Source organism: Erpetoichthys calabaricus, chromosome 2 (genome assembly GCF_900747795.2).
Source record: "Erpetoichthys calabaricus chromosome 2, fErpCal1.3, whole genome shotgun sequence".
NCBI classification, from domain to species: Eukaryota; Metazoa; Chordata; class Cladistia; order Polypteriformes; family Polypteridae; genus Erpetoichthys; species Erpetoichthys calabaricus.
Genome location: NC_041395.2, coordinates 209,611,602 through 209,636,525, shown reverse-complemented (window position 1 = coordinate 209,636,525; position 24,924 = coordinate 209,611,602). Strand labels below are relative to the sequence as shown.

General features: G+C 41.7%; 1 protein-coding gene across 1 annotated transcript in view; it reads left to right on the top strand.

Moving 5' to 3' along the window:
- Positions 1-24,924, top strand: part of ash1l (ash1 (absent, small, or homeotic)-like (Drosophila)) — a 230,528-nt gene that overhangs the window by 114,764 nt on the left and 90,840 nt on the right. Inside the window, 1 exon segment of the mRNA XM_028795096.2 lies at positions 18,091-18,267. Within this exon segment, the coding sequence (XP_028650929.1) occupies positions 18,091-18,267 (177 nt within the window).

Below are 24,924 nucleotides of genomic sequence, written 5' to 3'. Positions count from 1 at the left end.
CAAACGTGGGAACGAAAGTAAATGACGTTAATTTTTGAATGTCTTTTAATACTGTGTAAGCATACATATTAACACGTGCAATTAAACGTGTGCATTTACGGGGTGATTTCTCAGGCTTAAAAGCTCGCCTTTTATTAAAATGGTAAATACTAACTGTTTTCATTCTGAAGGGCACAAACCACGTTAGATTTCAGCCGTTAAATGCGCAAAAATGTCGGTACACCAGATAAATAAGCGCAACATATTATCAGTTGTATTGTATGCTTACAATACATATAGAAATGTGTTAATCGTTAACTAATAGTATGGGATGGTGTTTTTCGACTCGCGCCTTGATTTAAACGATTCCATGTCTTGGTGGGTTTGCGTAGCTTATTGTCAATATCTGTACACCTGTTTTTAAAACTTACTGACTGAAACAGGCTTTCACGAAAAAAGTTAGGGCTTTGCTACAGGATACACCCTCCACAAGTTAAGGAAGTAAAAATAAAAAGGTATATATTTCTGTTTTATTTAAACCTTTTAAGTTCGTGTAAGCATACATATTAACACATGTGCAATTAAACATGTGCATTTACGGGGTGATTTCTCAGGCTTAAAAGCTCGCCTTTTATTAAAAAGATAAATGCAAACTGTTTTCATTCTGAAGGGCACAAACCACGTTGGATTTCAGCCGTTAAACAAGCAAAAATGTCGGTACACCAGATAAATAAGCGCAACATATTATCAGTTGTATTGTATGCTTACAATACATATAGAAATGTGTTAATCGTTAACTAATATTATGGGATGGTGTTTTTCGACTCGCGCCTTGATTTAAACGATTGCATGTCTTGGTGGGTTTGCGTAGCTTATTGTCAATATCTTTACAGCTCTTTTTAAGACTTCATTTAAAAAAGTTTTCTTTTCTTCTTAATAAAAATTTAAAAGCAGTACTTCGCCGGTGCGAAGCGCTCACTTCACTCCCTTACGGGAATCGAACCTCGGACATCAGCGCTAGAGGCAAAGCCCCTAAAATTGCGCCACGGCGTGTGGTTCGTTTATTTGACAGCATGTAGATCGGGGTAATTACATTCACGGCATTCGTAGTCTGATTCACAATCTGATTGTGTAATAATAATAATTAATAATTCATTACATTTATATAGCGCTTTTCTCAGTACTCAAAGCGCTATCCACACAGGGAGGAACCGGGAAGCGAACCCACAATCTTCCACAGTCTCCTTACTGCAAAGCAGCAGCACTTACCACTGCACCACCTGTGAGGACATGGGTGGTTACCTACCAGGTAATGCTTATGGTTAGCCAGCAAGTCAGCTCGAAGTGATCACTCGAGTAAAGGCAGCTTCACAAAAAAAAGAGATCCTTAACAAATTGTTATTGGTGTATTTTCTCTCAATTTAAAAAGGTTTTCTTTTCTTCTTAATAAAAATTTAAAAGCAGTACTTCGCCGGTGTGAAGCGCGGGGATTTGAGTGACTGATGCATACAGACATATTCATGAGTGCAGGTACTTCGGAAAGAAAGCACCGTGTAAACCTAAAGTTTAAATTAAGTTCATAGACCTACAAAAGGTTGCCATTGATTTCAGGCAAGATTGCTTTTCTCCTGTACAACTATGTATGTATGTCTCTCTCTCTCTCTCTCTCTATATATATATATATATATATATATATATATATATATATATATATATATATATATATATATATATATATATATATATGTAAGCTTATAAGTACTGCCTTACTTCTCTTTAAGAAAGGAAGATGTAATGATACTTGATTTAAACGATTCCATGTCTTGGTGGGTTTGCGTAGCTTATTGTCAATATCTTTACACCTGTTTTTAAGACTTATTGACTGAAACGGGCTTTCACGAAAAAGTTAGGGCTTTGCTACAGGATACACCCTCCACAAGTTAAGGAAGTAAAAATAAAAGTATATATTTCTGTTTTATTTAAACCTTTTAAGTTCGTATGCATAGCCCCATTTGGCTGTTTTAGTTTTTTTTTTTTCTTTCTTCAGTAATATTTAATCTCCTTAAAGAAAATGAACATATGCATTTTACTTTTTTTGTATCTCTTTAGTAATAGTTTAGTGTAAAAGGATAACCAGTATTTAAACCTTTTATGTTACTTTATAAAGTTATTTTACACAATGTTGAAAAATTAATAAGAAAGCTGGATGACCCAGGATTTGAACCCATTATCTCCTGTCTCCTAAGTGGTAGCAAATCCACTGTGCCACCTGTGTGGATCTGGGAAGGAGAAGTGTGACAACTGGTCAGAAATGAAAAGCACAAACACACACATGCATGCAAACTTTTTTTATTTTGTATCGACTGATATTTGGGCTTCAGCAACATGTTATTTGAATAATTTCTATTACTTTGGATTTATTCTTGAATAAAAGCACACTTGTTTTGCTCACTTTTCTAAAAGTAATGATGATGATGATGGTTGGAGCATGCGCTGATTACAACGCATTACTGCACCCACTAAATGATGAGCCACACAGATTGGGACCTGAGGACAGCCGTGCAATGGGTGACATCTCATCACCACATTGGAACAAGATGAAGCAATTGCAGGTTAATGGCCTTGCATACAGGGCCAATGGAGTAAATTCAGTTCTGGTGTTTACAGGATTCAAACTGCCAACCTTCTGATTGCTGCCACGGTTGCCTAGCCTCAGAGCCACTGCTGAAAGAGTATGTTTGATATTTGGACTTAAGTCTTCAAACATTCTACAGTTTACATCAGCATTATGTCGTTATTACTATCTTCTATATATATATATAATTCACTAAGCAGCCGACCATGGCAGGCAAGACACAAGACAGAGCCCCGCCCACCAACAATTCACTAAGCAGCTGACTATGGCACGCAAGACAGAGACCATGGGATACGCACAACAGAGCCACACCCACCAACTCTAAGACCATGGGATACGCACAACAGAGCCCCGCCCACCAACTCTAACCCTCCTCCCGCATCATGGGATACGCACGACAGAGCCCCGCCCACCAACTCTAACCCTCCTCCCACGTCCACCCTTGCTCTCGAGGCATGCACACTGCCTGCTCATGTGCCAGCACGCAACACCTCACCAAACACCGCCTCAGTCGCTTTCATCTCTGCTACAGTCCACATGCACTTCTGAGCCATGTTGACTTTTCATTGTTCTTTTCGGTTCCGGCTGCTTTTCTATATATAATCCACCAAGTCGCCCGACCATGGGATACACACGCACACAAGACAGAGACCCACCCGCCAACTAACCCTCCTCCCGCGTCATGGGATACACACAACAGAGCCCCGCCCACCAACTCTAACCCTCCTCGTGCGTCCACGCATGCAAGACAGAGCCCTGCCCGCCGACTCTAACCCTCCTCCCGCGTCATGAGATACGCACGACAGAGCCCCAGCCGCCAACTCTAACCCTCCTCCCGGAACACTACGACAAACTCAACACAGAACAGAAACACACTGTTGACACTGTTTTACACGCTGCATACAGCGATTCCCATCCCCGACAAACATGCTTCTTCTTAGATGGTCCTGCAGGACCAGGGAAAACCTTTGTCTACATAACCCTGATTCATACCATCTGAGCTAGGGGAGACATTACTACAACCGTAGCATCTACAGGAATAGCTGCAACATTGTTTCTGGGTGGACAAACTGCACATTCCGTTTTTAAAATACCGTTGAGGCTGAATACTAATTCCGCATGCAACATCAAACCTACCTCGCCACACACTCGACATCTTCTGCAATCCAAATTGATAATATGGGACGAGGCGCCAATGTCACATGCATACACATTCCAGGCAGTTGACAGGTTATTATTACGTGACCTCACGGGTGACACGCAGCCATTTGGAGGCAAAACAATACTATTGGGTAGAGATTTCCGACAAATTCTCCCCGTCATTATGTGTGGCTCCCGAGCACTTACTGTCGCCAGTTGCATTAACAAGCAACCTTTGTGGCGTCACATACATGTTCTTACACTGACGACAAATATGAGAGCTGTTCCTGAAGAACAACATTTCGCAACATGGCTCCTCGATGTTAGAGACGGAACAAACGGAACACCTCTGACGTTGCCTTCACATTGTTTTCCTTTTATTTCTGAACCCGTTCAACAACTATATGGCGACATCGACTTCTCAACTGTCACTCTGGAACAACTCAGCACGCGAGCTATAATCGTCTCTGCTACAGTCCACATGCACCTCTGAGCCACGTTGACTTTTCATTGTTCTTTTCGGTTTCCGGTTGCTTTTCTATATATAATCCACCAAGTCACCCGACCATGGGATACGCACGCACGCAAGACAGAGCCCCACCCGCCAACTCTAACCCTCCTCCCGTGTCATGGGATACGCATGACAGAGCCCCGCCTGCCAACTCTAACCCTCCTCCTGCGTCAACCCTCGCTCTTGAGGCATGAGCAGGCAGTGCGCATGGGGTATGAATGACAGAGCCCCGCCCACCAACTCTAAGACCATGGGCAACGCACGACAGAGCGTTGTTCTTAGTCACGGAAGCATAGTCGTACAGTCTGCTCAACAATACGCTGACTACATGAATACTTCCGGAGTTTTTGGTGGCGAGGCAGAAATTGTGGCAATGTCCCAAATGTTTCCAGCTACTATCACCATTCACTTCTGAGATATCCCTGACCCCATCAGATTCAAATTTGCCTTTTACTTTTACACGCAGACAATTTCCTGTTAGATTGGCCTTTGCAATGACAATTAATAAGGCACAGGGCCAAACTTTCAAAAAGATATGCCTGCATCTGCCAAAACCAGTTTTCAGTCACGGACAATTGTATGTTGCTCTCTCCAGAGTTCCATCTTTTCATTCACTCACAGTCGTATCCTCAAACCCACCCCATTTGGACAACTGTGTCTTTCAGGAAGTGTTCACACATCAATAAATAATTATGCGGCGCGGGTTGGCTAGTACCATATGTTTTAGCTGTGTGTTCAACATTTCTTGCCTTGCATTTCCTGTATCATTCAACATTTACACAGATTGTTGTAAATACGGAACACACATGAAATGTATCTATTTTTGAATCGCAGTATTTCATTTACCTATATAATTCCTTACAACTCATTGCCAGATAAACACTTCCGAACCAACTTCGGGTGTGAAAATTGTAGCTGCCTGATTCCTTCATCTGGCCTAATGGGGGTCGTGAGAGTGCAAGCTGCATCGTGTTAATTGACGCAAAATAAAGCGGACAATTGACAAAGTTCTAAGGAGCTATGAATTTCTTGGCATATGTCAGGAAAATTTAAGGAGGTCAGAGACAATGAAAAATTAAAACGTCACAAAAAATATTTAGTTCACCTGCAAGTGCATTTTGTATGCATTTTCTAGTGTATCTCACATCATTGAATTAAAACATGAATGCTGTCAAAAAAAACAATGCAATTACAAATACAGAGATATTACTTATTCATTTGTCATTTTGTTACATGTTACTGTTTCACTTCACAAGAGTATTCACATGTCCAGTTGCATGTGTGAGGTGTTTTTTGTTAGTGAAATGACTGCCGCTGCATGGAGTCAACAAGAGAGGTGTATGGTTGAGTGTAGCCACTTACAGTAGGTTCACTCTTATGGAGTCATTTAAATGTTCCTCTGTCAGTCTTGTTCTGAACTTTGATTTCATGACATTCATGTCAGAAAAGGTAGACTCACAGAAGTATGTTGACCCAAACAAAGCAGACATATTCAGAACTGCATGGTGAAGATTCTTATAGTTATCTGGCTCTACTAAGCTCCAGAAATGCTGAGAATGCTGTTGAGACTTTAACTGCATACTATTTTGAATGTTTACTAATATATAATACATAAAATCCAATGTCTGTATGTCTGTCCACTTTTTACAAGAGAACTACTTAACAGATTTAGATCAGGTTTTTTTATGTACAGTCAAAGTAAAAAGTATGTGAACCCTTTGGAATTATCTGGTTTAATCTAAGTCACAGGTACTGATGTACACAATGAGCTTAAGCCAATGACACACAAAACATTCTACTCTTTCATGTTTTTATTTTACAAACGCATTCAACGTTCACAGTGGTAGTGCAAAAAGTAAGTGAACCTTGGGATTTAATAATTGGTTGACCCTCCTTTGGCAGCAATGACCTCAACTAGGCACTTCCTGTAACTGCAGATCAGACTTGCACATTGTGGGGGGGAATTTTAGCCCATTCTTCCCTGCAGAACTGCCTTAACTCTTCCATATTCTTTGGTTGTCCTCTGTGTATGGCTCTCTTCAAGTCGTTCCACAGCATCTCAATAGGATTGAGTTCTGGGCTGTGACTGGGCCACTTCAAAGGGTGGAGTTTGTTCTTCTGAAGCCACTGTGCTGTGGATTTGTTGCAATGTTTGGGGTCATTGTCCTGTTGCATCACCCAGACAGACACCCTCGCATTATCCTGGAGAATTTGTTGATAAACTTGTGAATTCATTTTCCCCTCAATGATGGCAAGCTGTCCAGGCCCTGATGCAGCAAAGCAGGCCCAAATCATGATGTTCCCTTCACCATACTTTACTATAGGGATGATGTTTTGTTGTTGGTATGCAGTGCCCTTTTTACACGAAATGAAGTTCTGCTTGTTCCTCCCAAATAATTCAATTTTGGTTTTATCACTCCACAAAACATTTTCCCAGTACCGGTGTGGAGTGTCCAAGTACTCTTTCGCAAACTTCAGGCGTTCAGCAATGTTCTTTTTTGATAGCAGTGGGTGGCTTCCTTCTTGGTGTCCTGCCATGGACTCCTTTCTTGTTCAATGTTTTGCGTATAGTTGACTCATAAACAGTGATGTTAGCCACTTCTAATGACTTCTTCAAGTCCTTTGCTGTCACTCTAGGGTTCTTCTTTACCTCATTACTGACTTTGGATTGTGGCAGGGTGCCCACCTCTAGGCAGAGTAGCCACAATGCCAAATTGTCTCCATTTATAGACAACTTGCCTAACAGTAGACTGATGAATATCTAAAATCTTTGAGATGACTTTGTTTATTGGTAATTTATTTATTTATTGTGATTTTGACTTTCTCACTGAGCACTGGATTTTATGAACTTACTCATTTAGATTACTATGGGGCTCTGCCTCCGAGGAAACAGAAAATTCGCTTAGCCGCTAATAACAGAAGCAGGGCCAGCACGTCAGCAAAACAAAACCTCAGAAGAAAGACAAAAGTCGCTTAGCAACTAACATCGGCAAAACGGTATCCCTTTTACTTTTCCTCCCGCTGCTAATGCTCAAGTGAGGTGAGCACGTCGGCAAAACAAATCCTCCTAGGAGAGAGATGCCCAGAGTAGTTTCTTTCAATTACCTGCCATCTCTACATTTCAGTTTTTTTTTTCTGACTATTTCAGTAGTTTCTAGGACCCTGGTATATGTACAGTGATCCCTCGCTATATCGCGCTTCGCCTTTCGCGGCTTCACTCTATCGCGGATTTTATATGTAAGCATATTTAAATATATATCGCAGATTTTTTGCTGGTTCGTGGATTTCTGAGGACAATGGGTCTTTTAATTTCTGGTACATGCTTCCTCAGTTGGTTTGCTCAGTTGATTTCATACAAGGGACGCTATTGGCAGATGGCTGAGACGCTACCCAACTTACTTTTCTTTCTCTCTCTCTTGCGCTGACTATCTGTGATCCTGACGTAGGGGGTGTGAGCAGGGGGGCTGTTCGCACACCTAGACGATACAGACGCTCGTCTAAAAATGCTGAAAGATTATCTTCACGTTGCTACCTTCTGTGTGCAGCTTTTAAGTATGCTGCACGGTGCTTCGCATACTTAAAAGCTCAAAGGGCACATATTGATTTTTGACTTTGTTTCTCTCTCTCTCTCTCTCTCTCTCTCTCTCTCTCTCTCTCTCTCTCTCTCTCTCTCTCTCTCTGCTCCTGACGGAGGGGGTGTGAGCTGCCGCCTTCAACAGCTTTGTACCGGCGGTGCTTCGCATACTTAAGCCAAACAGCCCTATTGATATGTTTGCTTTCATCTCTGTTTCCTTTGAAGAGGAAGATATGTTTGCATTCTTTTAATTGTGAGACAGAACTGTCATCTCTGTCTTGTCATGGAGCACAGTTTAAACTTTTGAAAAAGAGACAAATGTTTGTTTGCAGTGTTTGAATAACGTTCCTGTCTCTCTACAACCTCCTGTGTTTCTGCGCAAATCTGTGACCCAAGCATGACAATATAAAAATAACCATATAAACATATGGTTTCTACTTCGCGGATTTTCTTATTTCGCAGGTGGCTCTGGAACGCAACCCCCGCGATGGAGGAGGGATTACTGTATATGTATATATATATATATATATATATATGTGTGTATATATATATATATATATAGATATATATATATATATATATATATATATATATATATATATATATATATATATATAAACTAGCCATCCCGCGGCGTAGCATACGCCGCATAATTATGTATTGATGGGTGACCACTTCCTGAACGACTCAGTTGTCAGTACTTGTAGTCACAGTTGAGAAACACTTTTTTAATGTCTTTTAAGCACAGGGGAAACAATGAACATGTGAAACATCCGTAATGTAATAAGCCACCAAGAAAAGTAAAATTGCAACAATGCTATCTACAAAAGTGAAAACAAATTCGAGCCCCATGTATTTTTTAACTGCCTTGTGGGGCTGTAGTAGTGTTGCTGCTTTGCGGTAAGGAGACTCTGGAAGATTGTGTGTTCGCTTCCCGGTTCCTTCCTGTGTGGATAGTGCTTTGAATACTGAGAACACCGCTATATCAATGTAACGAAGTATTATTATTCCTATGTGTCCAGCGCGCTCTCTCTCGTGCGCGCGTCTGTATGTATGTATGTGTGTGTGTGTGTGTGTGTGTGTGTGTGTGTGTCACACGCTCTCGCTCTCTCGCTGCACGTGGTCCTGTAGGCAAACGCCGCAAAAATAATATATTGATAGCTGAACACTTCCGGAAAGACATAGTTGTCTAAAAGGAGAGAAAAAAAATGAACATTTGCAAAATACGTAACGGTTCTTTCAGTAAGTACAATGCACACGCGTTTAATTTGTCGGCCAGTTTTTGCCAGCCGACCGCCGTCGCACGGTCATTCAGCGATTCAGTTCCGAGACAAACATGCCTCTTCTTACCTGGTCCTCCCCCGTCCACCTTCGTTCTCTAAGCTTACACACCCCCTGGTCATGTGCCTGCTTGCAAGAGCAACTCACGGAGACCCGCCCACCAACATTAAGACCATGGCGTAGTTGAGAAACACTTTTTTAATGTCTTTTAAGCACAGGGGAAACAATGTACATGTGAAACATCCGTAATGTAATAAGCCACCAAGAAAAGTAACATGCTATGCTATGCTATGCACAGAAGTGAAAACAAATTCAAGCCCGGTGTATTTTTTAACTGCCTTGTGGGGCTGTAGTAGTGTTGCTGGTTTGCAGTAAGGAGACTCTGGAAGATTGTGTATTCGCTTCCCAGTTCCTTCCTGTGTGGATAGCGCTTTGAATACTGAGAACACCGATATATCAATGTAACGAAGTATTATTATTCCTATGTGTCCAGCACACTCTCTCTCCCGCACGCGCGTGCCTGTATGTGTGTGTGTGTGTCACACGCTCTCGCTCTCTGTCTCGCTTGCTCGCTGCACGTGGTCCTGCAGGCAAACGCCCCAAAAATAATATATTGATTGCTGAACACTTCCAGAAAGACACAGTTGTCTAAAAGGAGGGAAAAAAATGAACATTTGCAAAATCCGTAACGCTGCTTTCAGTTAGTACAATGCACACGCGTTTAATTTGTCGGCCAGTTTTTGCCAGTCGACCGTCGTCGCACGGTCATTCAGCCATTCAGTTCCACGACAGACATGCCTCTTCTTACCTGGTCCTCCCCCCTCCACCCTCGTTCTCTAAGCTTACACACCCCCTGGTCATGTGCCCGCTCGCAAGAGTAACTCATGGAGCCCCCAACTTTAAGACCATTGGATGAAGCAGGTGAGACGCTAATGAAACAAGAGGCACAGGGCGTATTGATTTTTAAAGACTGCTTCCTTCATTGTGTTTTGAGAGGGAAACATACAATTGTCTGTGACTTACAATTGGAGGACCGCCGACGCTAATGAAACAGAGGCACAGGGCGTATTGGTTTTTAAAGACTGCTTACTTCATTGTATTTTAACCTCAGTTGTAAAGGATTGTTTTAAGGATCCCATGGGATACCCCTCGCAAACCGTTTTACACGCTGCATATGGTGATTCACCTCCGCGAGAAACATGCTTCTATGAACAGTCAATGTGGCTCGGAGGTGCATGTGGCCTCTACGACAGACGAATATAAATGACACCGTTTTTTCTGTGTCGTCGCGTCCGAGTTGGTGGGCGTGGCTCTGCGAGTTGTCGTCGCATCCAATGGTCTTAGAGTTGGTGGCCGTGGCTCCTTCCTGCGTGCGCCATGGGTGTCTTACTTATCGGCGGCTTAGTGAATCCACGCCCCTTCCGCCGTGCTTTCCATGGTTGGCTACTTGTCTTCTGGCTTAGTGAATTATATATATAGATATATATATTGTGAATGGATGGTCCCGGACACAGACAGGCAGACACATTTACAGCCATCACGTTTATTTACACTATTATTTACAAGAGTCCATAAGTGCACCGCCACACACAAATCCCAACAGTCTCCCAAAGTCCAGGCTTCTCTCTCTCTCAGCCTTCTCTATTTCTTCAGGCTTCTCCTTGCCACCGCCTCTCTGACCTCGTCAACCTCCTCACCCGACTCCAGCCCTGAGTGAGGGGAGGCGGCTCCTTAAATAGGCAGGAGGCTGATGACCACACCCGGCCACCTGTCACAATACTCCTCCGCAAGCCGAGACCCCTAGGGGGAGCGGCCCGTCCCGCGAGGGTAGGTTGTTCTTGGCGGTAGGCCGACATGTTCCAGCCTAGGGCCCGGTCCTACAAAACAAAGAGAAAAACGGGGTGAAGACGTTGCCTTGACGCGGCCCCTCTGCGCGCTTCCTCCATACGTGGGCCAACGCTCTCCGCTCCGACCGGCACCCCGATAATCTATTTCTCGGCCTCCCCATCTGAGACCTCCGTGTTCCCCGCCACGGTACTGCCAACGGGATCACATACGCTCTTCTCTCAGGCTGCGGGTTTTCCCTCTGCCAGCCTTTCTTGGGACGTGAGCACCGAGCAACACGTCCCCTTCTGTCGGAGGAGTTGGCTTTCTTCCTCCAATTCCTCCTCTTTCTTTGGGACGCCGTGGCAGTTCGGGTCTGCCTATAGCAGAAGGACAGACCCTGTCCCACCAGCGTCCGTAGCTTTACGGGGCCGGTCCTACTTACCGTCCCCGCTGTACCTGTCCGGTCAGAAGATTCTTGCTTCGCCAGCGGTGCTTGTTCTGACGCGACTGCCGTCCCCCCTGATTCCAGCGTCTCTGCCCGGAGGGCACGTAGCTCAGGTGGCTGCGATCCGGCTAGCAGAAGGCATCTCTGCAACCGCTGCAGAACCGCTGCCAGGGAGAGAAAGTCAGTCGACGGCGCGCTTACCTGACAAGCAGCGCCACTCGCCGACTGCTTTCTATAGGCCCTTTTCTCCGGCCCACTCGGGTTTCTCGCTGGCACAGGATGGACATTCCCCGGGCCCGCCTTCATCCAATCGTTGGCGGGTACACGGGACACGCTATCCAACCCCGTACCTGTCACAAGGAGGGACTTCCGGTCTTTGGCCATCTCGTCTTCCTTCAAAACGCGGAGACGAGACTCCGGGCAGCTCCGCGGCTACTGCGGCTGTCGTGGTTGCAGCTTCTCCTTCCCGGCAGCTCCCCTTGCTGCCGCCGCGTCTTTGAACCACCCCTGAAACACACAGTCCACCGGCGGACCGCTAACGGTCCGGGTTACCACATAGTCCTGCGGGGTTGGTTGCACGCCACCCCTACGGCACGTGGGTGAGCTTCCCTGCTGTGCCGTGCCATCCACAGACTTATTTCTTGATGCAGGTCCCCGCCTTGAACCAGGCGGAGCATCCTGCCAACTACACCACTGTGAATGGATGGCCCCGGACACAGACAGGCAGACACGTGTACAGCCATCACCACATGTTTATTTACACTATTATTTACAAGAGTCCATAAGTGCACCGCCACACACAAACCCCAACAGTCTCCCAAAGTCCAGGCTTCTCTCTCTCTCTCAGCCTTCTCTCTTTCTTCAGGCCTCTCCTTGCCGCCTCCTCTCCGACCTCGTCAGCCTCCTCACCCAACTCCCGCTCTGAGTGAGGGGAGGCAGCTCCTTAAATAGGCAGGCGGCTGATGACCACACCCGGCCACCTGCCACAATATATATATATATAATATATATATAAATATAATGTGTGTGTGTATTGTGATAATAATGAGTCAAAGACATCATAAAGATTTGGGGCAGCCACCCGTATATTATTTTCCCAGCTGCAAAAGTTGAATCAGAGTAGCACGATGTGCATAGAAGAGAGTCCAAAACAAAACTGATTATCAGGGACAAAGATGGAGGCTTTAAAGGCCCGTAGAGGAAGTGACATCATCAAAAGGGCCGGAATCGGAAGTGATGTCGTCTGGACCGGAAATGATGTGAGCAAAGGCCCCAGCACCGGAAGTGATGTCTTCAGGTACGGAAGTGATATCATCCAAGGGGTCGGCACCGGAAGTGATGTCTTCTGAGGCAGCGGAACCTTGCAGGATTTCCCGTTAAAGGTCTGTAGGGAACTGAGAGACACAGTCGGCGCACTCCGCCGTCCCATGGTCGGATGTTTTATTACTATTACTTAGGCCCTTTAGCTGCCTCTTACTCGCACATATGTGACAATCTATATACTGTATATAATTCACTAAGACCATGGCAAGCAAGACGCACGCAAGACAGAGCCACGCCCGCCAACTCACAGAACCCCGCCCACCAACAATTCACTAAGCAGCTGACCATGGCACGCAAGACGGAGACCAGACCATGGCAAGTAAGACAGAGCCACACCCGCCAACTCACAGAGCCCTGCCCACCAACTCTTAGACCATGGGATACACACGACAGAGCCCCGCCCGTCAACTCTAACCCTCCTCCTACATCCACGCACGCAAGACAGAGCCCCATCCTATGCGAGCTATATTAAGCATCACCAACGAAGACTCGCTGCACCTTAATGAACAAGTACTGAAACTTATCCCTACCGACGAAGTAACTTTCACCAGTGCTGACTCCATCGTCACAGACAATCCTGCAGATCAAGTTTCATTCCCCAGAGAATTTCTTAACAGTCTTACTCCCACTGGCATGCCTCCGCATAAACTCTAACCCTCCTCTCGCATCATGGGATACGCACGACAGAGCCCCGCCCGCCAACTCTAACACTCCTCCCATGTCCATTACCTTCACATTGTTTTCCTTTTATTTCTGATCCCGTTCAACAACTGTATGGCAACATCGACTTCTCAACTTTGACTTCGGAACAACTCAGTACACAAGCTATATTAAGCGTCACCAACGAAGACTCACTACACCTTAATGAACAAGTACGTTGACTCCATCGTCATAGATGATCCCGCAGATCAAGTTTCTTAACAGTCTTACTCCCACTGGCATGCCTCCGCATAAACTCAAAATTAAAATAGGTTCAGTCATCATGCGTCTCAGAAACCTCATGCCAGCAAGAAGTCTCTGTGATGGCACTAGACTGACTGTTACCAGCATTCACCGCAATGTACTGGAGTGTAAAACTATCGCAGCTCCTACCTCACAAATTCCTTATTCCCCAGATAGCCCTGACCCCATCAGATTCAAATTTGCCTTTTACTTTTATACGCAGACAATTTCCTGTTAGATTGGCCTTTGCGATCTTTTCATTTACTCACAGTCGTATTCTCAAACCCACCCCATTTGGACAACTGTGTCGTTCAGGAAGTGTTCACCCATCAATAAATAATTATACGGCGTATGCTACGCCGTGGGTTGGCTAGTATATACAGTAATCCCTCCTCCATCGCGGGGGTTGCGTTCCAGAGCCACCCGCGAAATAAGAAAATCCGCGAAGTAGAAACCATATGTTTATATGGTTATTTTTATATTGTCATGCTTGGGTCACAGATTTGCGCAGAAACACAGGAGGTTGTAAAGAGACAGGAACGTTATTCAAACACTGCAAACAAACATTTGTCTCTTTTTCAAAAGTTTAAACTGTGCTCCATGACAAGACAGAGATGACAGTTCTGTCTCACAATTAAAAGAATGCAAACATATCTTCCTTTTCAAAGGAGTGTGTGTCAGGAGAGAGAGAGAGAACAAAGCAAGCAGTCAAAAAAAAAATCAGTAGGACTGTTTGGCTTTTAAGTATGCGAAGCACCGCCGGTACAAAGCTGTTGAAGGCGGCAGCTCACACCCCCTCCGTCATGAGCAGGAAGAGAGAGAGAGCCAGAGAAAAACAAAGTCAAAAATCAATACGTGCCCTTTGAGCTTTTAAGTATGCGAAGCACCGTGCAGCATGTCCTTCAGGAAGCAGCTGCACACAGAAGTTAGCAACGTCCCTATCATCTAGGTGTGCGAACAGCCCCCCTGCTCACACCCCCCTACGTCAGCGCGAGAGAGAGAGAGAGAAAGTAAGTTGGGTAGCTTCTCAGCCATCTGCCAATAGCGTCCCTTGTATGAAATCAACTGGGCAAACCAACTGAAAAAGCATATACCAGAAATTAAAAGACCCATTGTCCACAGAAACCCGCGAAGCAGCGAAAAATCTGCAATATATATTTAAATATGCTTACATATAAAATCCGCGATGGAGTGAAGCTGTGAAAGGCGAAGCGCGATATAGCGAGGGATCACTGTATATGTTTTCCATTTTTTAAATTACTTTTCCTTTATCGTACATGGGCCCTCCAGACAAGTCTTACATTTCTTAGGTGAATCTTTCATTTTTATTTTCCATTCTGAACATGAGTTAAATACATCATTTGTTAGTATTGATAATCATCAAGTTCTTGTTCATTAACTTGGGTATAACATTAATGGAAAAAAATAAATCACCAAAGCACAACACATGAACAACTGCTGCTTGATTTATCATTAAATACAACACTAGTTATAATTAAATGTTAACATCTTGGTATTGCAGCAGCAGGAATGTGACCCATTTCTGTTTCAATCAAAGTGCAGAGTTTAGGGCATCTTTGACTATAAGTTTGCCATTTTCTTTAGGAATGTAACAGTGGTATTCTCGAATACCAGGTACTCTTTTGGCCACCGAGAATCACAGTCTCTCTTCAGCAACATGAAATATTACATCATCATGTGATATGAAAAAAAGTTTGACATTTTTGATAACTTATTGAAAACTCAAGGATTACCATTATTAACACATGACGCATTCAGTCTGTTTAGGCTGGAAAATGAGCATGAAATATTTGCATAAGAAAAGTAAGGTTTGTATTTTGAGAAAAAAGGGACAATCTAGAATAAATGAAAAATATTTTAAAAATTATCTTGACATTCCCATGTGCCATTGGGATGCTCTGAAAATGAATTTTGGATTATAGAGGTTTGCTGTTCAAACCGTGATACAGTTACTTTTCTGTTTATTGCTTTTTCAGAAAGCATATGTAGTTATCTGAATAAGGAAAAAAAATCACAAGTCTGTGTTGGTTATAAGTAGGTGTTTCTGAGGCCTAAACATAGCTAAGCCAAAAATGCAAATTAAATTTTGGTCAATTTCAAGGAGGTGCTTTGGCCATGTAGAGTCATCTGGACCAAATGTTTTCATTTTATCACATACTATACCAATTAATGTATTGGCGTGAAAAGTCTGAGCCTGGTCGGTGGTTTAGTTCTTGAGCTATGGACTTGTAAAATTTGATGAAAAAGTGAGACCAGATAAAATCGACAAACCCTTGGTAAATTGGCTATATCTTGTAAAGTATTGATCTTGCGTCAAAAAAAACTTTACAGGTTGCCCTGACTGGGTACACCTAGTAATTTTTCCAGAATTGTTTGAGACCCAAATGTGTGGGTCATTGGTTGATTTGACATGGAATGACCCTCTATATCAAGTACATGTTATCCATTTTATGAGGCGTTTCCTTCCCATGACCCATAACAGCAGAAAAGTCAAATTCCTTTAATGACCTGTAACAGCAGAAAAGTCAACCTAAAAATGATGAGCTTCACAAGCTACAAGGAGACTTTTCGTCACTACTACATAAATATACCTGTTGTTGGTCTTATCTGCTATTTGCTTAATGCCTCACTCAGTCTTTTTCATCTTGGTTTTCATTAAAATAATATTAGATAAACTTTATTAATGAATAAATCATTTTAGAACTCCGGTGTTTTTATTTACTTACATCTGTTCAAATACTGTATATCATTATTTCTTCTTCTGTCTTTAATAAATTTAATTAAAAAACTAAACTTAGATCACCTGCTATTTATTCACAGTAGCTTCAAACAGGGAGAGGCATGCTGTGATGAAAATCAGTGTTGCTCTATCAAAGCACACATGCATCAAGAAACTTCCAACTTCATAAAAGATAAATGTATTTGTGTCCGGTTGGTTGGTATATCTCTGTCATCCCAAAAGATGGCGTATCACAGAAGTTTTTGTAATAAAATGCATTGCATTTGTTATTCCCGTAGATGGTACATCATAAGCATCAATATTGTTTTTACAAATCCCCTACCAAATGGCATACAGCAGAGACAAATGCATTGCATGTTGCACTGCAAACTTTGATGCTGAGGCCTTCTTTGATTACTTGGATTTTAACCCGTCTTAGACAGGTACAATGGCTAGTATAAAATAAAATAAAGACTTACTCACTTAACACTAAAATGCCAGATGTCTTAAAAAGGTTTTTAAAAGACAGTCCCGAATGAATAATGTTGAAATTCATTAGCAAGAAGAAAGGGAGAAAAAAGACTTGGCTATCTTAGATTTATGTTTGTATTGTTCATTTATTGTCTTGTGTCTGTATATACAGTACCTGCATATATCTATCATCTTATGCTATGAACAAACTATATTGTGTTTTTTTATCATAGTGAGTGTGTTGGTGTTATCAGAAACCAAAAACCCAGTAAGAATCCACCAGAAAATATCAATGCAGTGCTTAGATTAATAATCTTTTCTCTGCTCACCTCAATGAACCTCTTGAGGGACTCACTCTTTAGCCTGAAATATATACTGAAGGTGGTCTCTCAGCAGTGACATAAAGGTTGGCCCCATTATATAATTTGTAAAGTCTGTACTTGCATTTTACTTGTAAACTTGTTACAGCAGTCTAAGCATACACTCAGTAAAGAGCATTACCCAAAAATAGATATAATTTAATATGTGTGTACTGTATATGGGTGTTGACTGTTAGATAGTATATTCAATATGTAACTCAGGATTATGTCTATATTGTTATATTGTTCTTTGAAGCCATTAAGATTTATATATAAAATGTTATGTAAGATGGGATAAAACCCAAATGTTAAATGTTGTAGAGGGTTTAGAATTGTTTTAGCCTTATGTTCTGGCATGTCACTAAATGTAAGACATGTTTCAGTTTCAAAGATATTCAAAATAGGAAGAGGTCATGCTACTAAGGTTCTAAGGGTACATTAATAATTTACATAAACAGGTGTGTATGTATATATATATATATATATATATATACTGTTTATCATGAGAAAAACACATAAAAGCACTACAAAATATCTAAATTTATAAAAGTAAGAGCTATTAATTGAAATATCAGTTACTATCTTAACACCCTTAGATATGCTAATATGTATTTATTTTTAGTTGATAGCTAATCATAGCTTTATGAAAAAAAAAATTTCAAAATTAAATATTTAAAGGGTTCTATAAGCCACATTTATCCTGGAAGAATGTTCATGTTATATAATTTTGTTTGAAATTTATTATTGTTTATAACACATTCACATTGTAGCTTTCCATTATCTCGAAATTACTGTACAAATCCATGATCTCAAAATTAATATAATTATATAGATACAAAACTGTTTCTCTTAATACCTTCCAGCAGCATGGAATCTCGGTCTGAAAGCCCAGTATGCCTGGAGAACTATGGGAAATTACACCAGGAACCAGATACATCCACTTTACGTTCTGCAAGCCAACGAGAGAAAAGAACTGCCAGACCACCCAAAAAGAAGTATCAGAAGGCAGGACTTTACTCGGATGTTTACAAGACAGCTGAGTAAGCAGATTTCAGTAGAGGCTTAAATTAATTTCATTTTGTGCATTCACAGAGACATATTTTAACATAATAAAAACAGGTATCATTTGGTAATTGCATATGCTGTTTTTTAAGGTGTATGTTATCCATGTGCATGAATAATTAAGTTAAACTAATTCAAAGGTTTACTTGCCTTGCATAAAGTAAATACTGTTAATAAGAAAACAACATTTGCTTTTGGTTTAACATAATGGTTTTTCTTTGGAAATGTATGACCATTTTTTTTCCTGGAAAGAATATGAAGACAGTTCCACACTGTTTAGAAAACTGTCAGGGAGAAAGTTGTTCTTTTATTACCAAAGCATACAGTTTTAAGTACAAATAAATTTTGCCCTGAGTCATTACGCACTGCAAGGAAATAGAACAATCTCTCGTTGTTTTTTAATTTACATTCTTTTATTTGTAAAGTAACCAAAAAACAGTTATGATTTTACAAAATGATTTTCTTACAAAAATTCCTTAAATGCTAGATAACATAATACAGAATTGCTTGAAACGTCACAATTTTTTTAAATTTTGCAACTGTCATAGAAGTCTTATAATTCTGTCTTATACAACCTTAGAGGGATGAGTCTGTTTCCAAAGCTATGCATTTTAATAGTTTTAAATGTGTAATAATAATAATAATAATAATAATTGTTTGCATTTATATAGCGCTTTTCTCACACTGCAAGTAAGAGTTAGCATATAATAGTTTAACATTTAGCAATGATTATCATTACCCTTTTTCTAAGTAGTTAGTAAAGTAGAGTGTAGGTTTTTTCTCTATAGATTCATTTCTCATTCAGTTCATTTTAAATTATGCTGCAATCTTTGTCCTTAAAAATGTTTTTTCCTGTATCAGTCAGTGCTGAAAAAAAGCAATAATATCACTAAGCATGGTTTACTGTTGTGAGTTGGCTCCAGGGATCATAGAATTAACCAAACTTACTTAAGTTATTCACTACTATAAGCCATACATGAAAACATAATTTATAGAGAGGTAGAAAATATTGTTATACCACATTTAATCATAACATAGTATAGTACCTGTATATCTCTTTATTTTTTCACTATTAGGGCAGCTGAATAAATTGTAATAAATAAATTCTTGCTTGCCACTTTATTTAATCATTTGTTCTTTGTTCCTACAGTCTAGTAGGCACTAAAAGAACTGGTTAGGGTTTATGGAGCTTCCCCTCATTATGCATGCAATGTTAAAACAGGTAATAATACTCACAACACTTCTCTATAACACCAATCATTCCAGATTGCAAATCCCATATGGTGCTGTGAGGTAGAGTTTTGCATTACCACACTAGCTATTTGTTAAAAACATCTGTACTGAACTTTAACCTGATTAAAACTAACGTATACCTATAACTTTTCTTGAATTTTAGTTTCTTGATTGCAAAATACATACCTTAATCTGTTCCTCAATAGCTGTCACCAGAAGACCAAATTATGCGTGTGCACGATGACAGTGGCATGTTTTTTCTAGTTTCAGTGAGCTGCTTCATCCAGGAAGAGGTATTGACTTCCTTTTAAAACACTTCCACAACTCTGTTTTGTTTTCTTTTACTAGCATTTTATGACCATTACCATTGAATTCAGTGGAACAAGCGTTTGGCCAATAATGCTTGAAAACTGTATCATGCAAGCTGCTAAAACTCTGCTGAATAGGTGTGAACAGTGTCACTAAAAACAATGGCAGGTAGCTTTTCAGGCAGTTTAGGAGTGTTCTGGTATAGAGCTAAAATGCAAGGAAAACGCTTAGGTGTGAATGGGCCCTTAGGATTTATGAATGAAAAGAGCTCTTGGTCTTGAGTGCACATTTCTCTTATCTGTTTCTCCTGCTTTTCTTCAGGCTGTTTTTTTTTTTAACCACCATCCATCCATCCATTCTCTTCCGCTTATCCGAGGTCGGGTCGCGGGGGCAGCAGCTTGAGCAGAGATGCCCAGACTTCCCTCTCCCCGGCCACTTCTTCTAGCTCTTCCAGGAGAATCCCGAGGCATTCCCAGGCCAGCCGGGAGACATAGTCCCTCCAGCGTGTCCTGGGTCTTCCCCGGGGCCTCCTCCCGGTTGGACGTGCCCGGAACACCTCCCCAGGGAGGCGTCCAGGAGGCATCCTGATCAGATGCCCGAGCCACCTCATCTGACTCCTCTCGATGCGGAGGAGCAGCGGCTCTACTCTGAGCCCCTCCCGGATGACTGAGCTTCTCACCCGATCTTTAAGGGAGAGCCCAGACACCCTGCGGAGGAAACTCATTTCAGCCGCTTGTATTCGCGATCTCGTTCTTTCGGTCACTACCCATAGCTCATGACCATAGGTGAGGGTAGGAACATAGATCGACCGGTAAATTGAGAGCTTTGCCTTATGGCTCAGCTCCTTTTTCACCACGACAGACCGATGCAGAGCCCGCATCACTGCGGACGCCGCACCGATCCGCCTGTCAATCTCACGCTCCATTCTTCCCTCACTCGTGAACAAGACCCCGAGATACTTGAACTCCTCCACTTGAGGCAGGATCTCGCTCCCAACCCTGAGAGGGCACTCCACCCTTCTCCGGCTGAGGACCATGGTCTCGGATTTGGAGGTACTGATTCCCATCCCAGCCGCTTCACACTCAGCTGCGAACCGATCCAGAGAGAGCTGAAGATCACGGCCTGATGAAGCAAACAGGACAACATCATCTGCAAAAAGCAGTGACCCAATCCTGAGTCCACCAAACCGGACCCCCTCAACACCCTGGCTGCGCCTAGAAATTCTGTCCATAAAAGTTATGAACAGAATCGGTGACAAAGGGCAGCCCTGGCGGAGTCCAACTCTCACTGGAAACTGGTTCGACTTACTGCCGGCAATGCGGACCAAGCTCTGACACCGGTTGTACAGGGACCGAACCGCCCTTATCAGGGGGTCCGGTACTCCATACTCCCGGAGCACCCCCCACAGGATCCCCCGAGGAACACGGTCGAACGCCTTTTCCAAGTCCACAAAACACATGTAGACTGGTTGGGCGAACTCCCATGCACCCTCCAGGACTCTGCTAAGGGTGTAGAGCTGGTCCACTGTTCCGCGACCAGGACGAAAACCACACTGTTCCTCCTGAATCCAAGGTTCGACTATCCGACGGACCCTCCTCTCCAGAACCCCCGAATAGACTTTTCCAGGGAGGCTGAGGAGTGTGATCCCTCTGTAGTTGGAACACACCCTCCGGTCCCCCTTCTTAAAGAGGGGGACCACCACCCCGGTCTGCCAATCCAGAGGCACTGTCCCTGATGTCCATGCGATGTTGTAGAGACGTGTCAACCAAGACAGCCCTACAACATCCAGAGCCTTGAGGAACTCCGGGCGTATCTCATCCACCCCTGGGGCCCTGCCTCCAAGGAGTTTTTTGACCACCTCGGTGACCTCAGTCCCAGAGATGGGGAAGCCCACCTCCGAGTCCCCAGGCTCTGCTTCCTCATTGGAAGGCATGTTAATGGGATTGAGGAGGTCTTCGAAGTACTCCCCCCACCGACTCACAACGTCCCAAGTCGAGGTCAGCAGCGCACCATCACCACCATATACAGTGTTGACACTGCACTGCTTCCCCCTCCTGAGACGCCGGACGGTGGACCAGAATCTCCTCGAAGCCGTCTGAAAGTCGTTCTCCATGGCCTCCCCAAACTCCTCCCATGCCCGAGTTTTTGCCTCAGCAATGTTTTTTAACCGCTGCTCTTCAATTTATTGAGTTAATGTTATTTTCAGGAATTATGCTAGGTGTTAATCTGATAAATTTCCAGGTCAACTTTCTCTGGGTTGTTATAATATATTAGTCTTATGCGTTTATCAAAGGTAAACAAAAAATCAGGAAACTACATAGTTATTTACCTATGCAGTACTTTTATTCTTTCTGTGATTTAGCTTTTTAACAAAAAAATGAGGGATTTTAGCAATGAAAACATGTAAAACTAGTGTGCAAAAATGTGTTTCTTTTTTTGTGCCATACTCATTTTACTGAACGTGATCATAAATTGTGGTATTTTTTAAACCCTGGAAAGAAAATCATGCATATGTTTGTCAACTTCTTTGTTTGCAGATTAATTTTTTTTTCCATTGGGTTGTCTGAGAAAACAGTGACAATCCAGGTTGAATTTTGACTTTGAATTACTAATTTCAAGTATGTAGTTGAAGTGGTAGTTGCTTATTATAGTACATTAGACAATGGCATCTGCCACCACTCTCTCAGTCATCTAAACCAAAATATATTAGCATTATCTCTCATTCCTTTTAATTTTTCTGCATATTTTGTAGAAAAAATTAAAATTTATAAATTTGTTATTTGTGTTGAACCTTTATGAGTATTTGGTTGATAAATCAAACAGTGAAAAACAGCTTGACATTTGACAGTAATAAATATGCCTGGTAAGTGATTTAGAATTTTAGTATTCTTGTATCCATGCATATTAAGAAAGTAAATTGTAAGACACCTTTAATTCTAGAATTACTGGAAATATATGCATTTTGGTGGTTCTAGTCACTAGATCTAAAAAAAAAAGAGAGAACACCCTCTTACAGTTGACAAGTTTACATGTAAAATACAAATTGCACATTTTACAAAATGCAAATATTATCATGTGTTTAAAAGTAAACATGTATCTAATAATCATCTAATCCTTGCCAAGTCTTAAAATTAGATAAATCTAACCTCTAAAAATTCTAACCAAAAAAAACCTAGGAAAAGTCATCTGTGGAAGAAGTAAGCAAACTCCACGATACAATAATTTGTAGGACCACCTTTAGTAGTACGTTCCTAGAGCACCCGCAAATTGTGAAAAACCGCAAATTTTGGATGTGGTCAAAAAATGCCTATAAATGCCTATTTTTTATAGTTTAAACCCTAATTATGCCCCCAAACACTTCAAATTAATTTCAAACTTGGCTTAATACATTATCCTAAAAAAAAAGAATGTAAAGGTAAACCCGTATACTGTACAGTACTGTACTGCTATATCTCCCACAGTGCTAGAATGTAAAATACTGATGTTACCCCTATATGTACTGTAATTCATATAAGCATGTTTTCTTTGGTAGGTGCTGTCATTTTCTTTGGTATAAGTAGGGTAAATACAGTAATAATTTAATTTTATAAAAATACAGTTAAATGTACGGGTACTCAGCAATAATGAATGATATTGATTGAAGATGATGATGAATTAACTATGTAGTACGATGAAAACATGTAATGAAGATAATGACTGCACAGCAAAGCAGAGGATTTACAGCTCCACGTGTGGCGCCTCTTCTTCAGGTGCTTGGGCGGCATCTTAGGGCTTTTAGAATAACAAAACAAAAAACACGAGAACACTCAGCGAAACACTCAAGATAGCTACACGCGGTAAACTGCTATGATGCGGGAATGCTGGGCTGCATCTGCCAGAGATGCATCACAGGGCAGCAGCCAATCAGCAGCAAAGAGAAATGAATAACGCTCTGATTGGCCACTTGCAAACTTCCCGCCTCTGAGTACAGGGGTATTTCACCATCCCAAGCCGCATTTTCCTCTACAGTTGCTTTATGTTCTCTCTACAGTACAGTATTGCCACGATAAAAGCCATAAAAAAATTGCGGAGGGTATTTGCGGTTTCTGTGAACAATTATTAGTTAGGTTCTAAGGAAAAATCCGCAATGACTGAGGCAGCGAACTCTGAACCGCGACTTTGCGAGGGTCGACTGTACATGCATTTCATATGTGTCTGTGTCTACAACGATCTGTGTAAATGTAGGATAACAGGAAGTGCGAGGCAAGAAATGTTGAACATATAACTAAAACAGAAACTTTTTGCTTATGTGAATCATGACAGCTACATCAGGTAAACTTGATTGACTACTCAGGTTTACAGCCATTTAAAAAATACACATAATATACAAAATAATATTTTGCCTTATCAAAATAGTGAATGTGACTTATTTAGTCTAATCAATAGCAGAAGAAAAATGACAACTTAAGCAATGTATAAATTTACTCACCTTTCTTTTTATTAAAATGTCAAAACATAAACAATATATTGATCCAAGCAGACATGTTTTATGTAAGTTCATATAAGTTTTTTAGACCTAGGGCTAGTTTATAAAAGTCTAAGATTCAGTGGACTATCTACAGCCAACAGACACTGTTTAGTGTAATTTCACATTACCATGTTTATGTAATAGTAGTATAATTCCAGTCCAGTGTTGCTGGATTTGCATTTCAAAGAACTGAATTCTATCCAGTGATTCATAATAACACCTCCATCTAATAATGGTAATAATATGTACCCAAAATTCACATTACTCCAACTGATTACTTGTTTCAATTCCAAAGAATACAGTTTTCTGTAAAATTGCATTTTGCAATGACTATCGGCAAAAGCCAGATCAGTTGGCCCATTGTCTTATAAAATTTCACAGGTGAAGCAGGGTAACAGAGGCAGTTATACTATAAGATCAGACAACCTGATGGGACTGATACAACAGAAGGGTTACACAGAACTGAAACCGGAATTGCAGCATTGGAATTAAAGGATTGCAGTCACCAAAGGTGGGCTGTCCAGGTTAAAGTGAGGATTAATTTAAAAGAGTGGACTGAGGAAAAGTGAGGGGGGGCTTAACAATA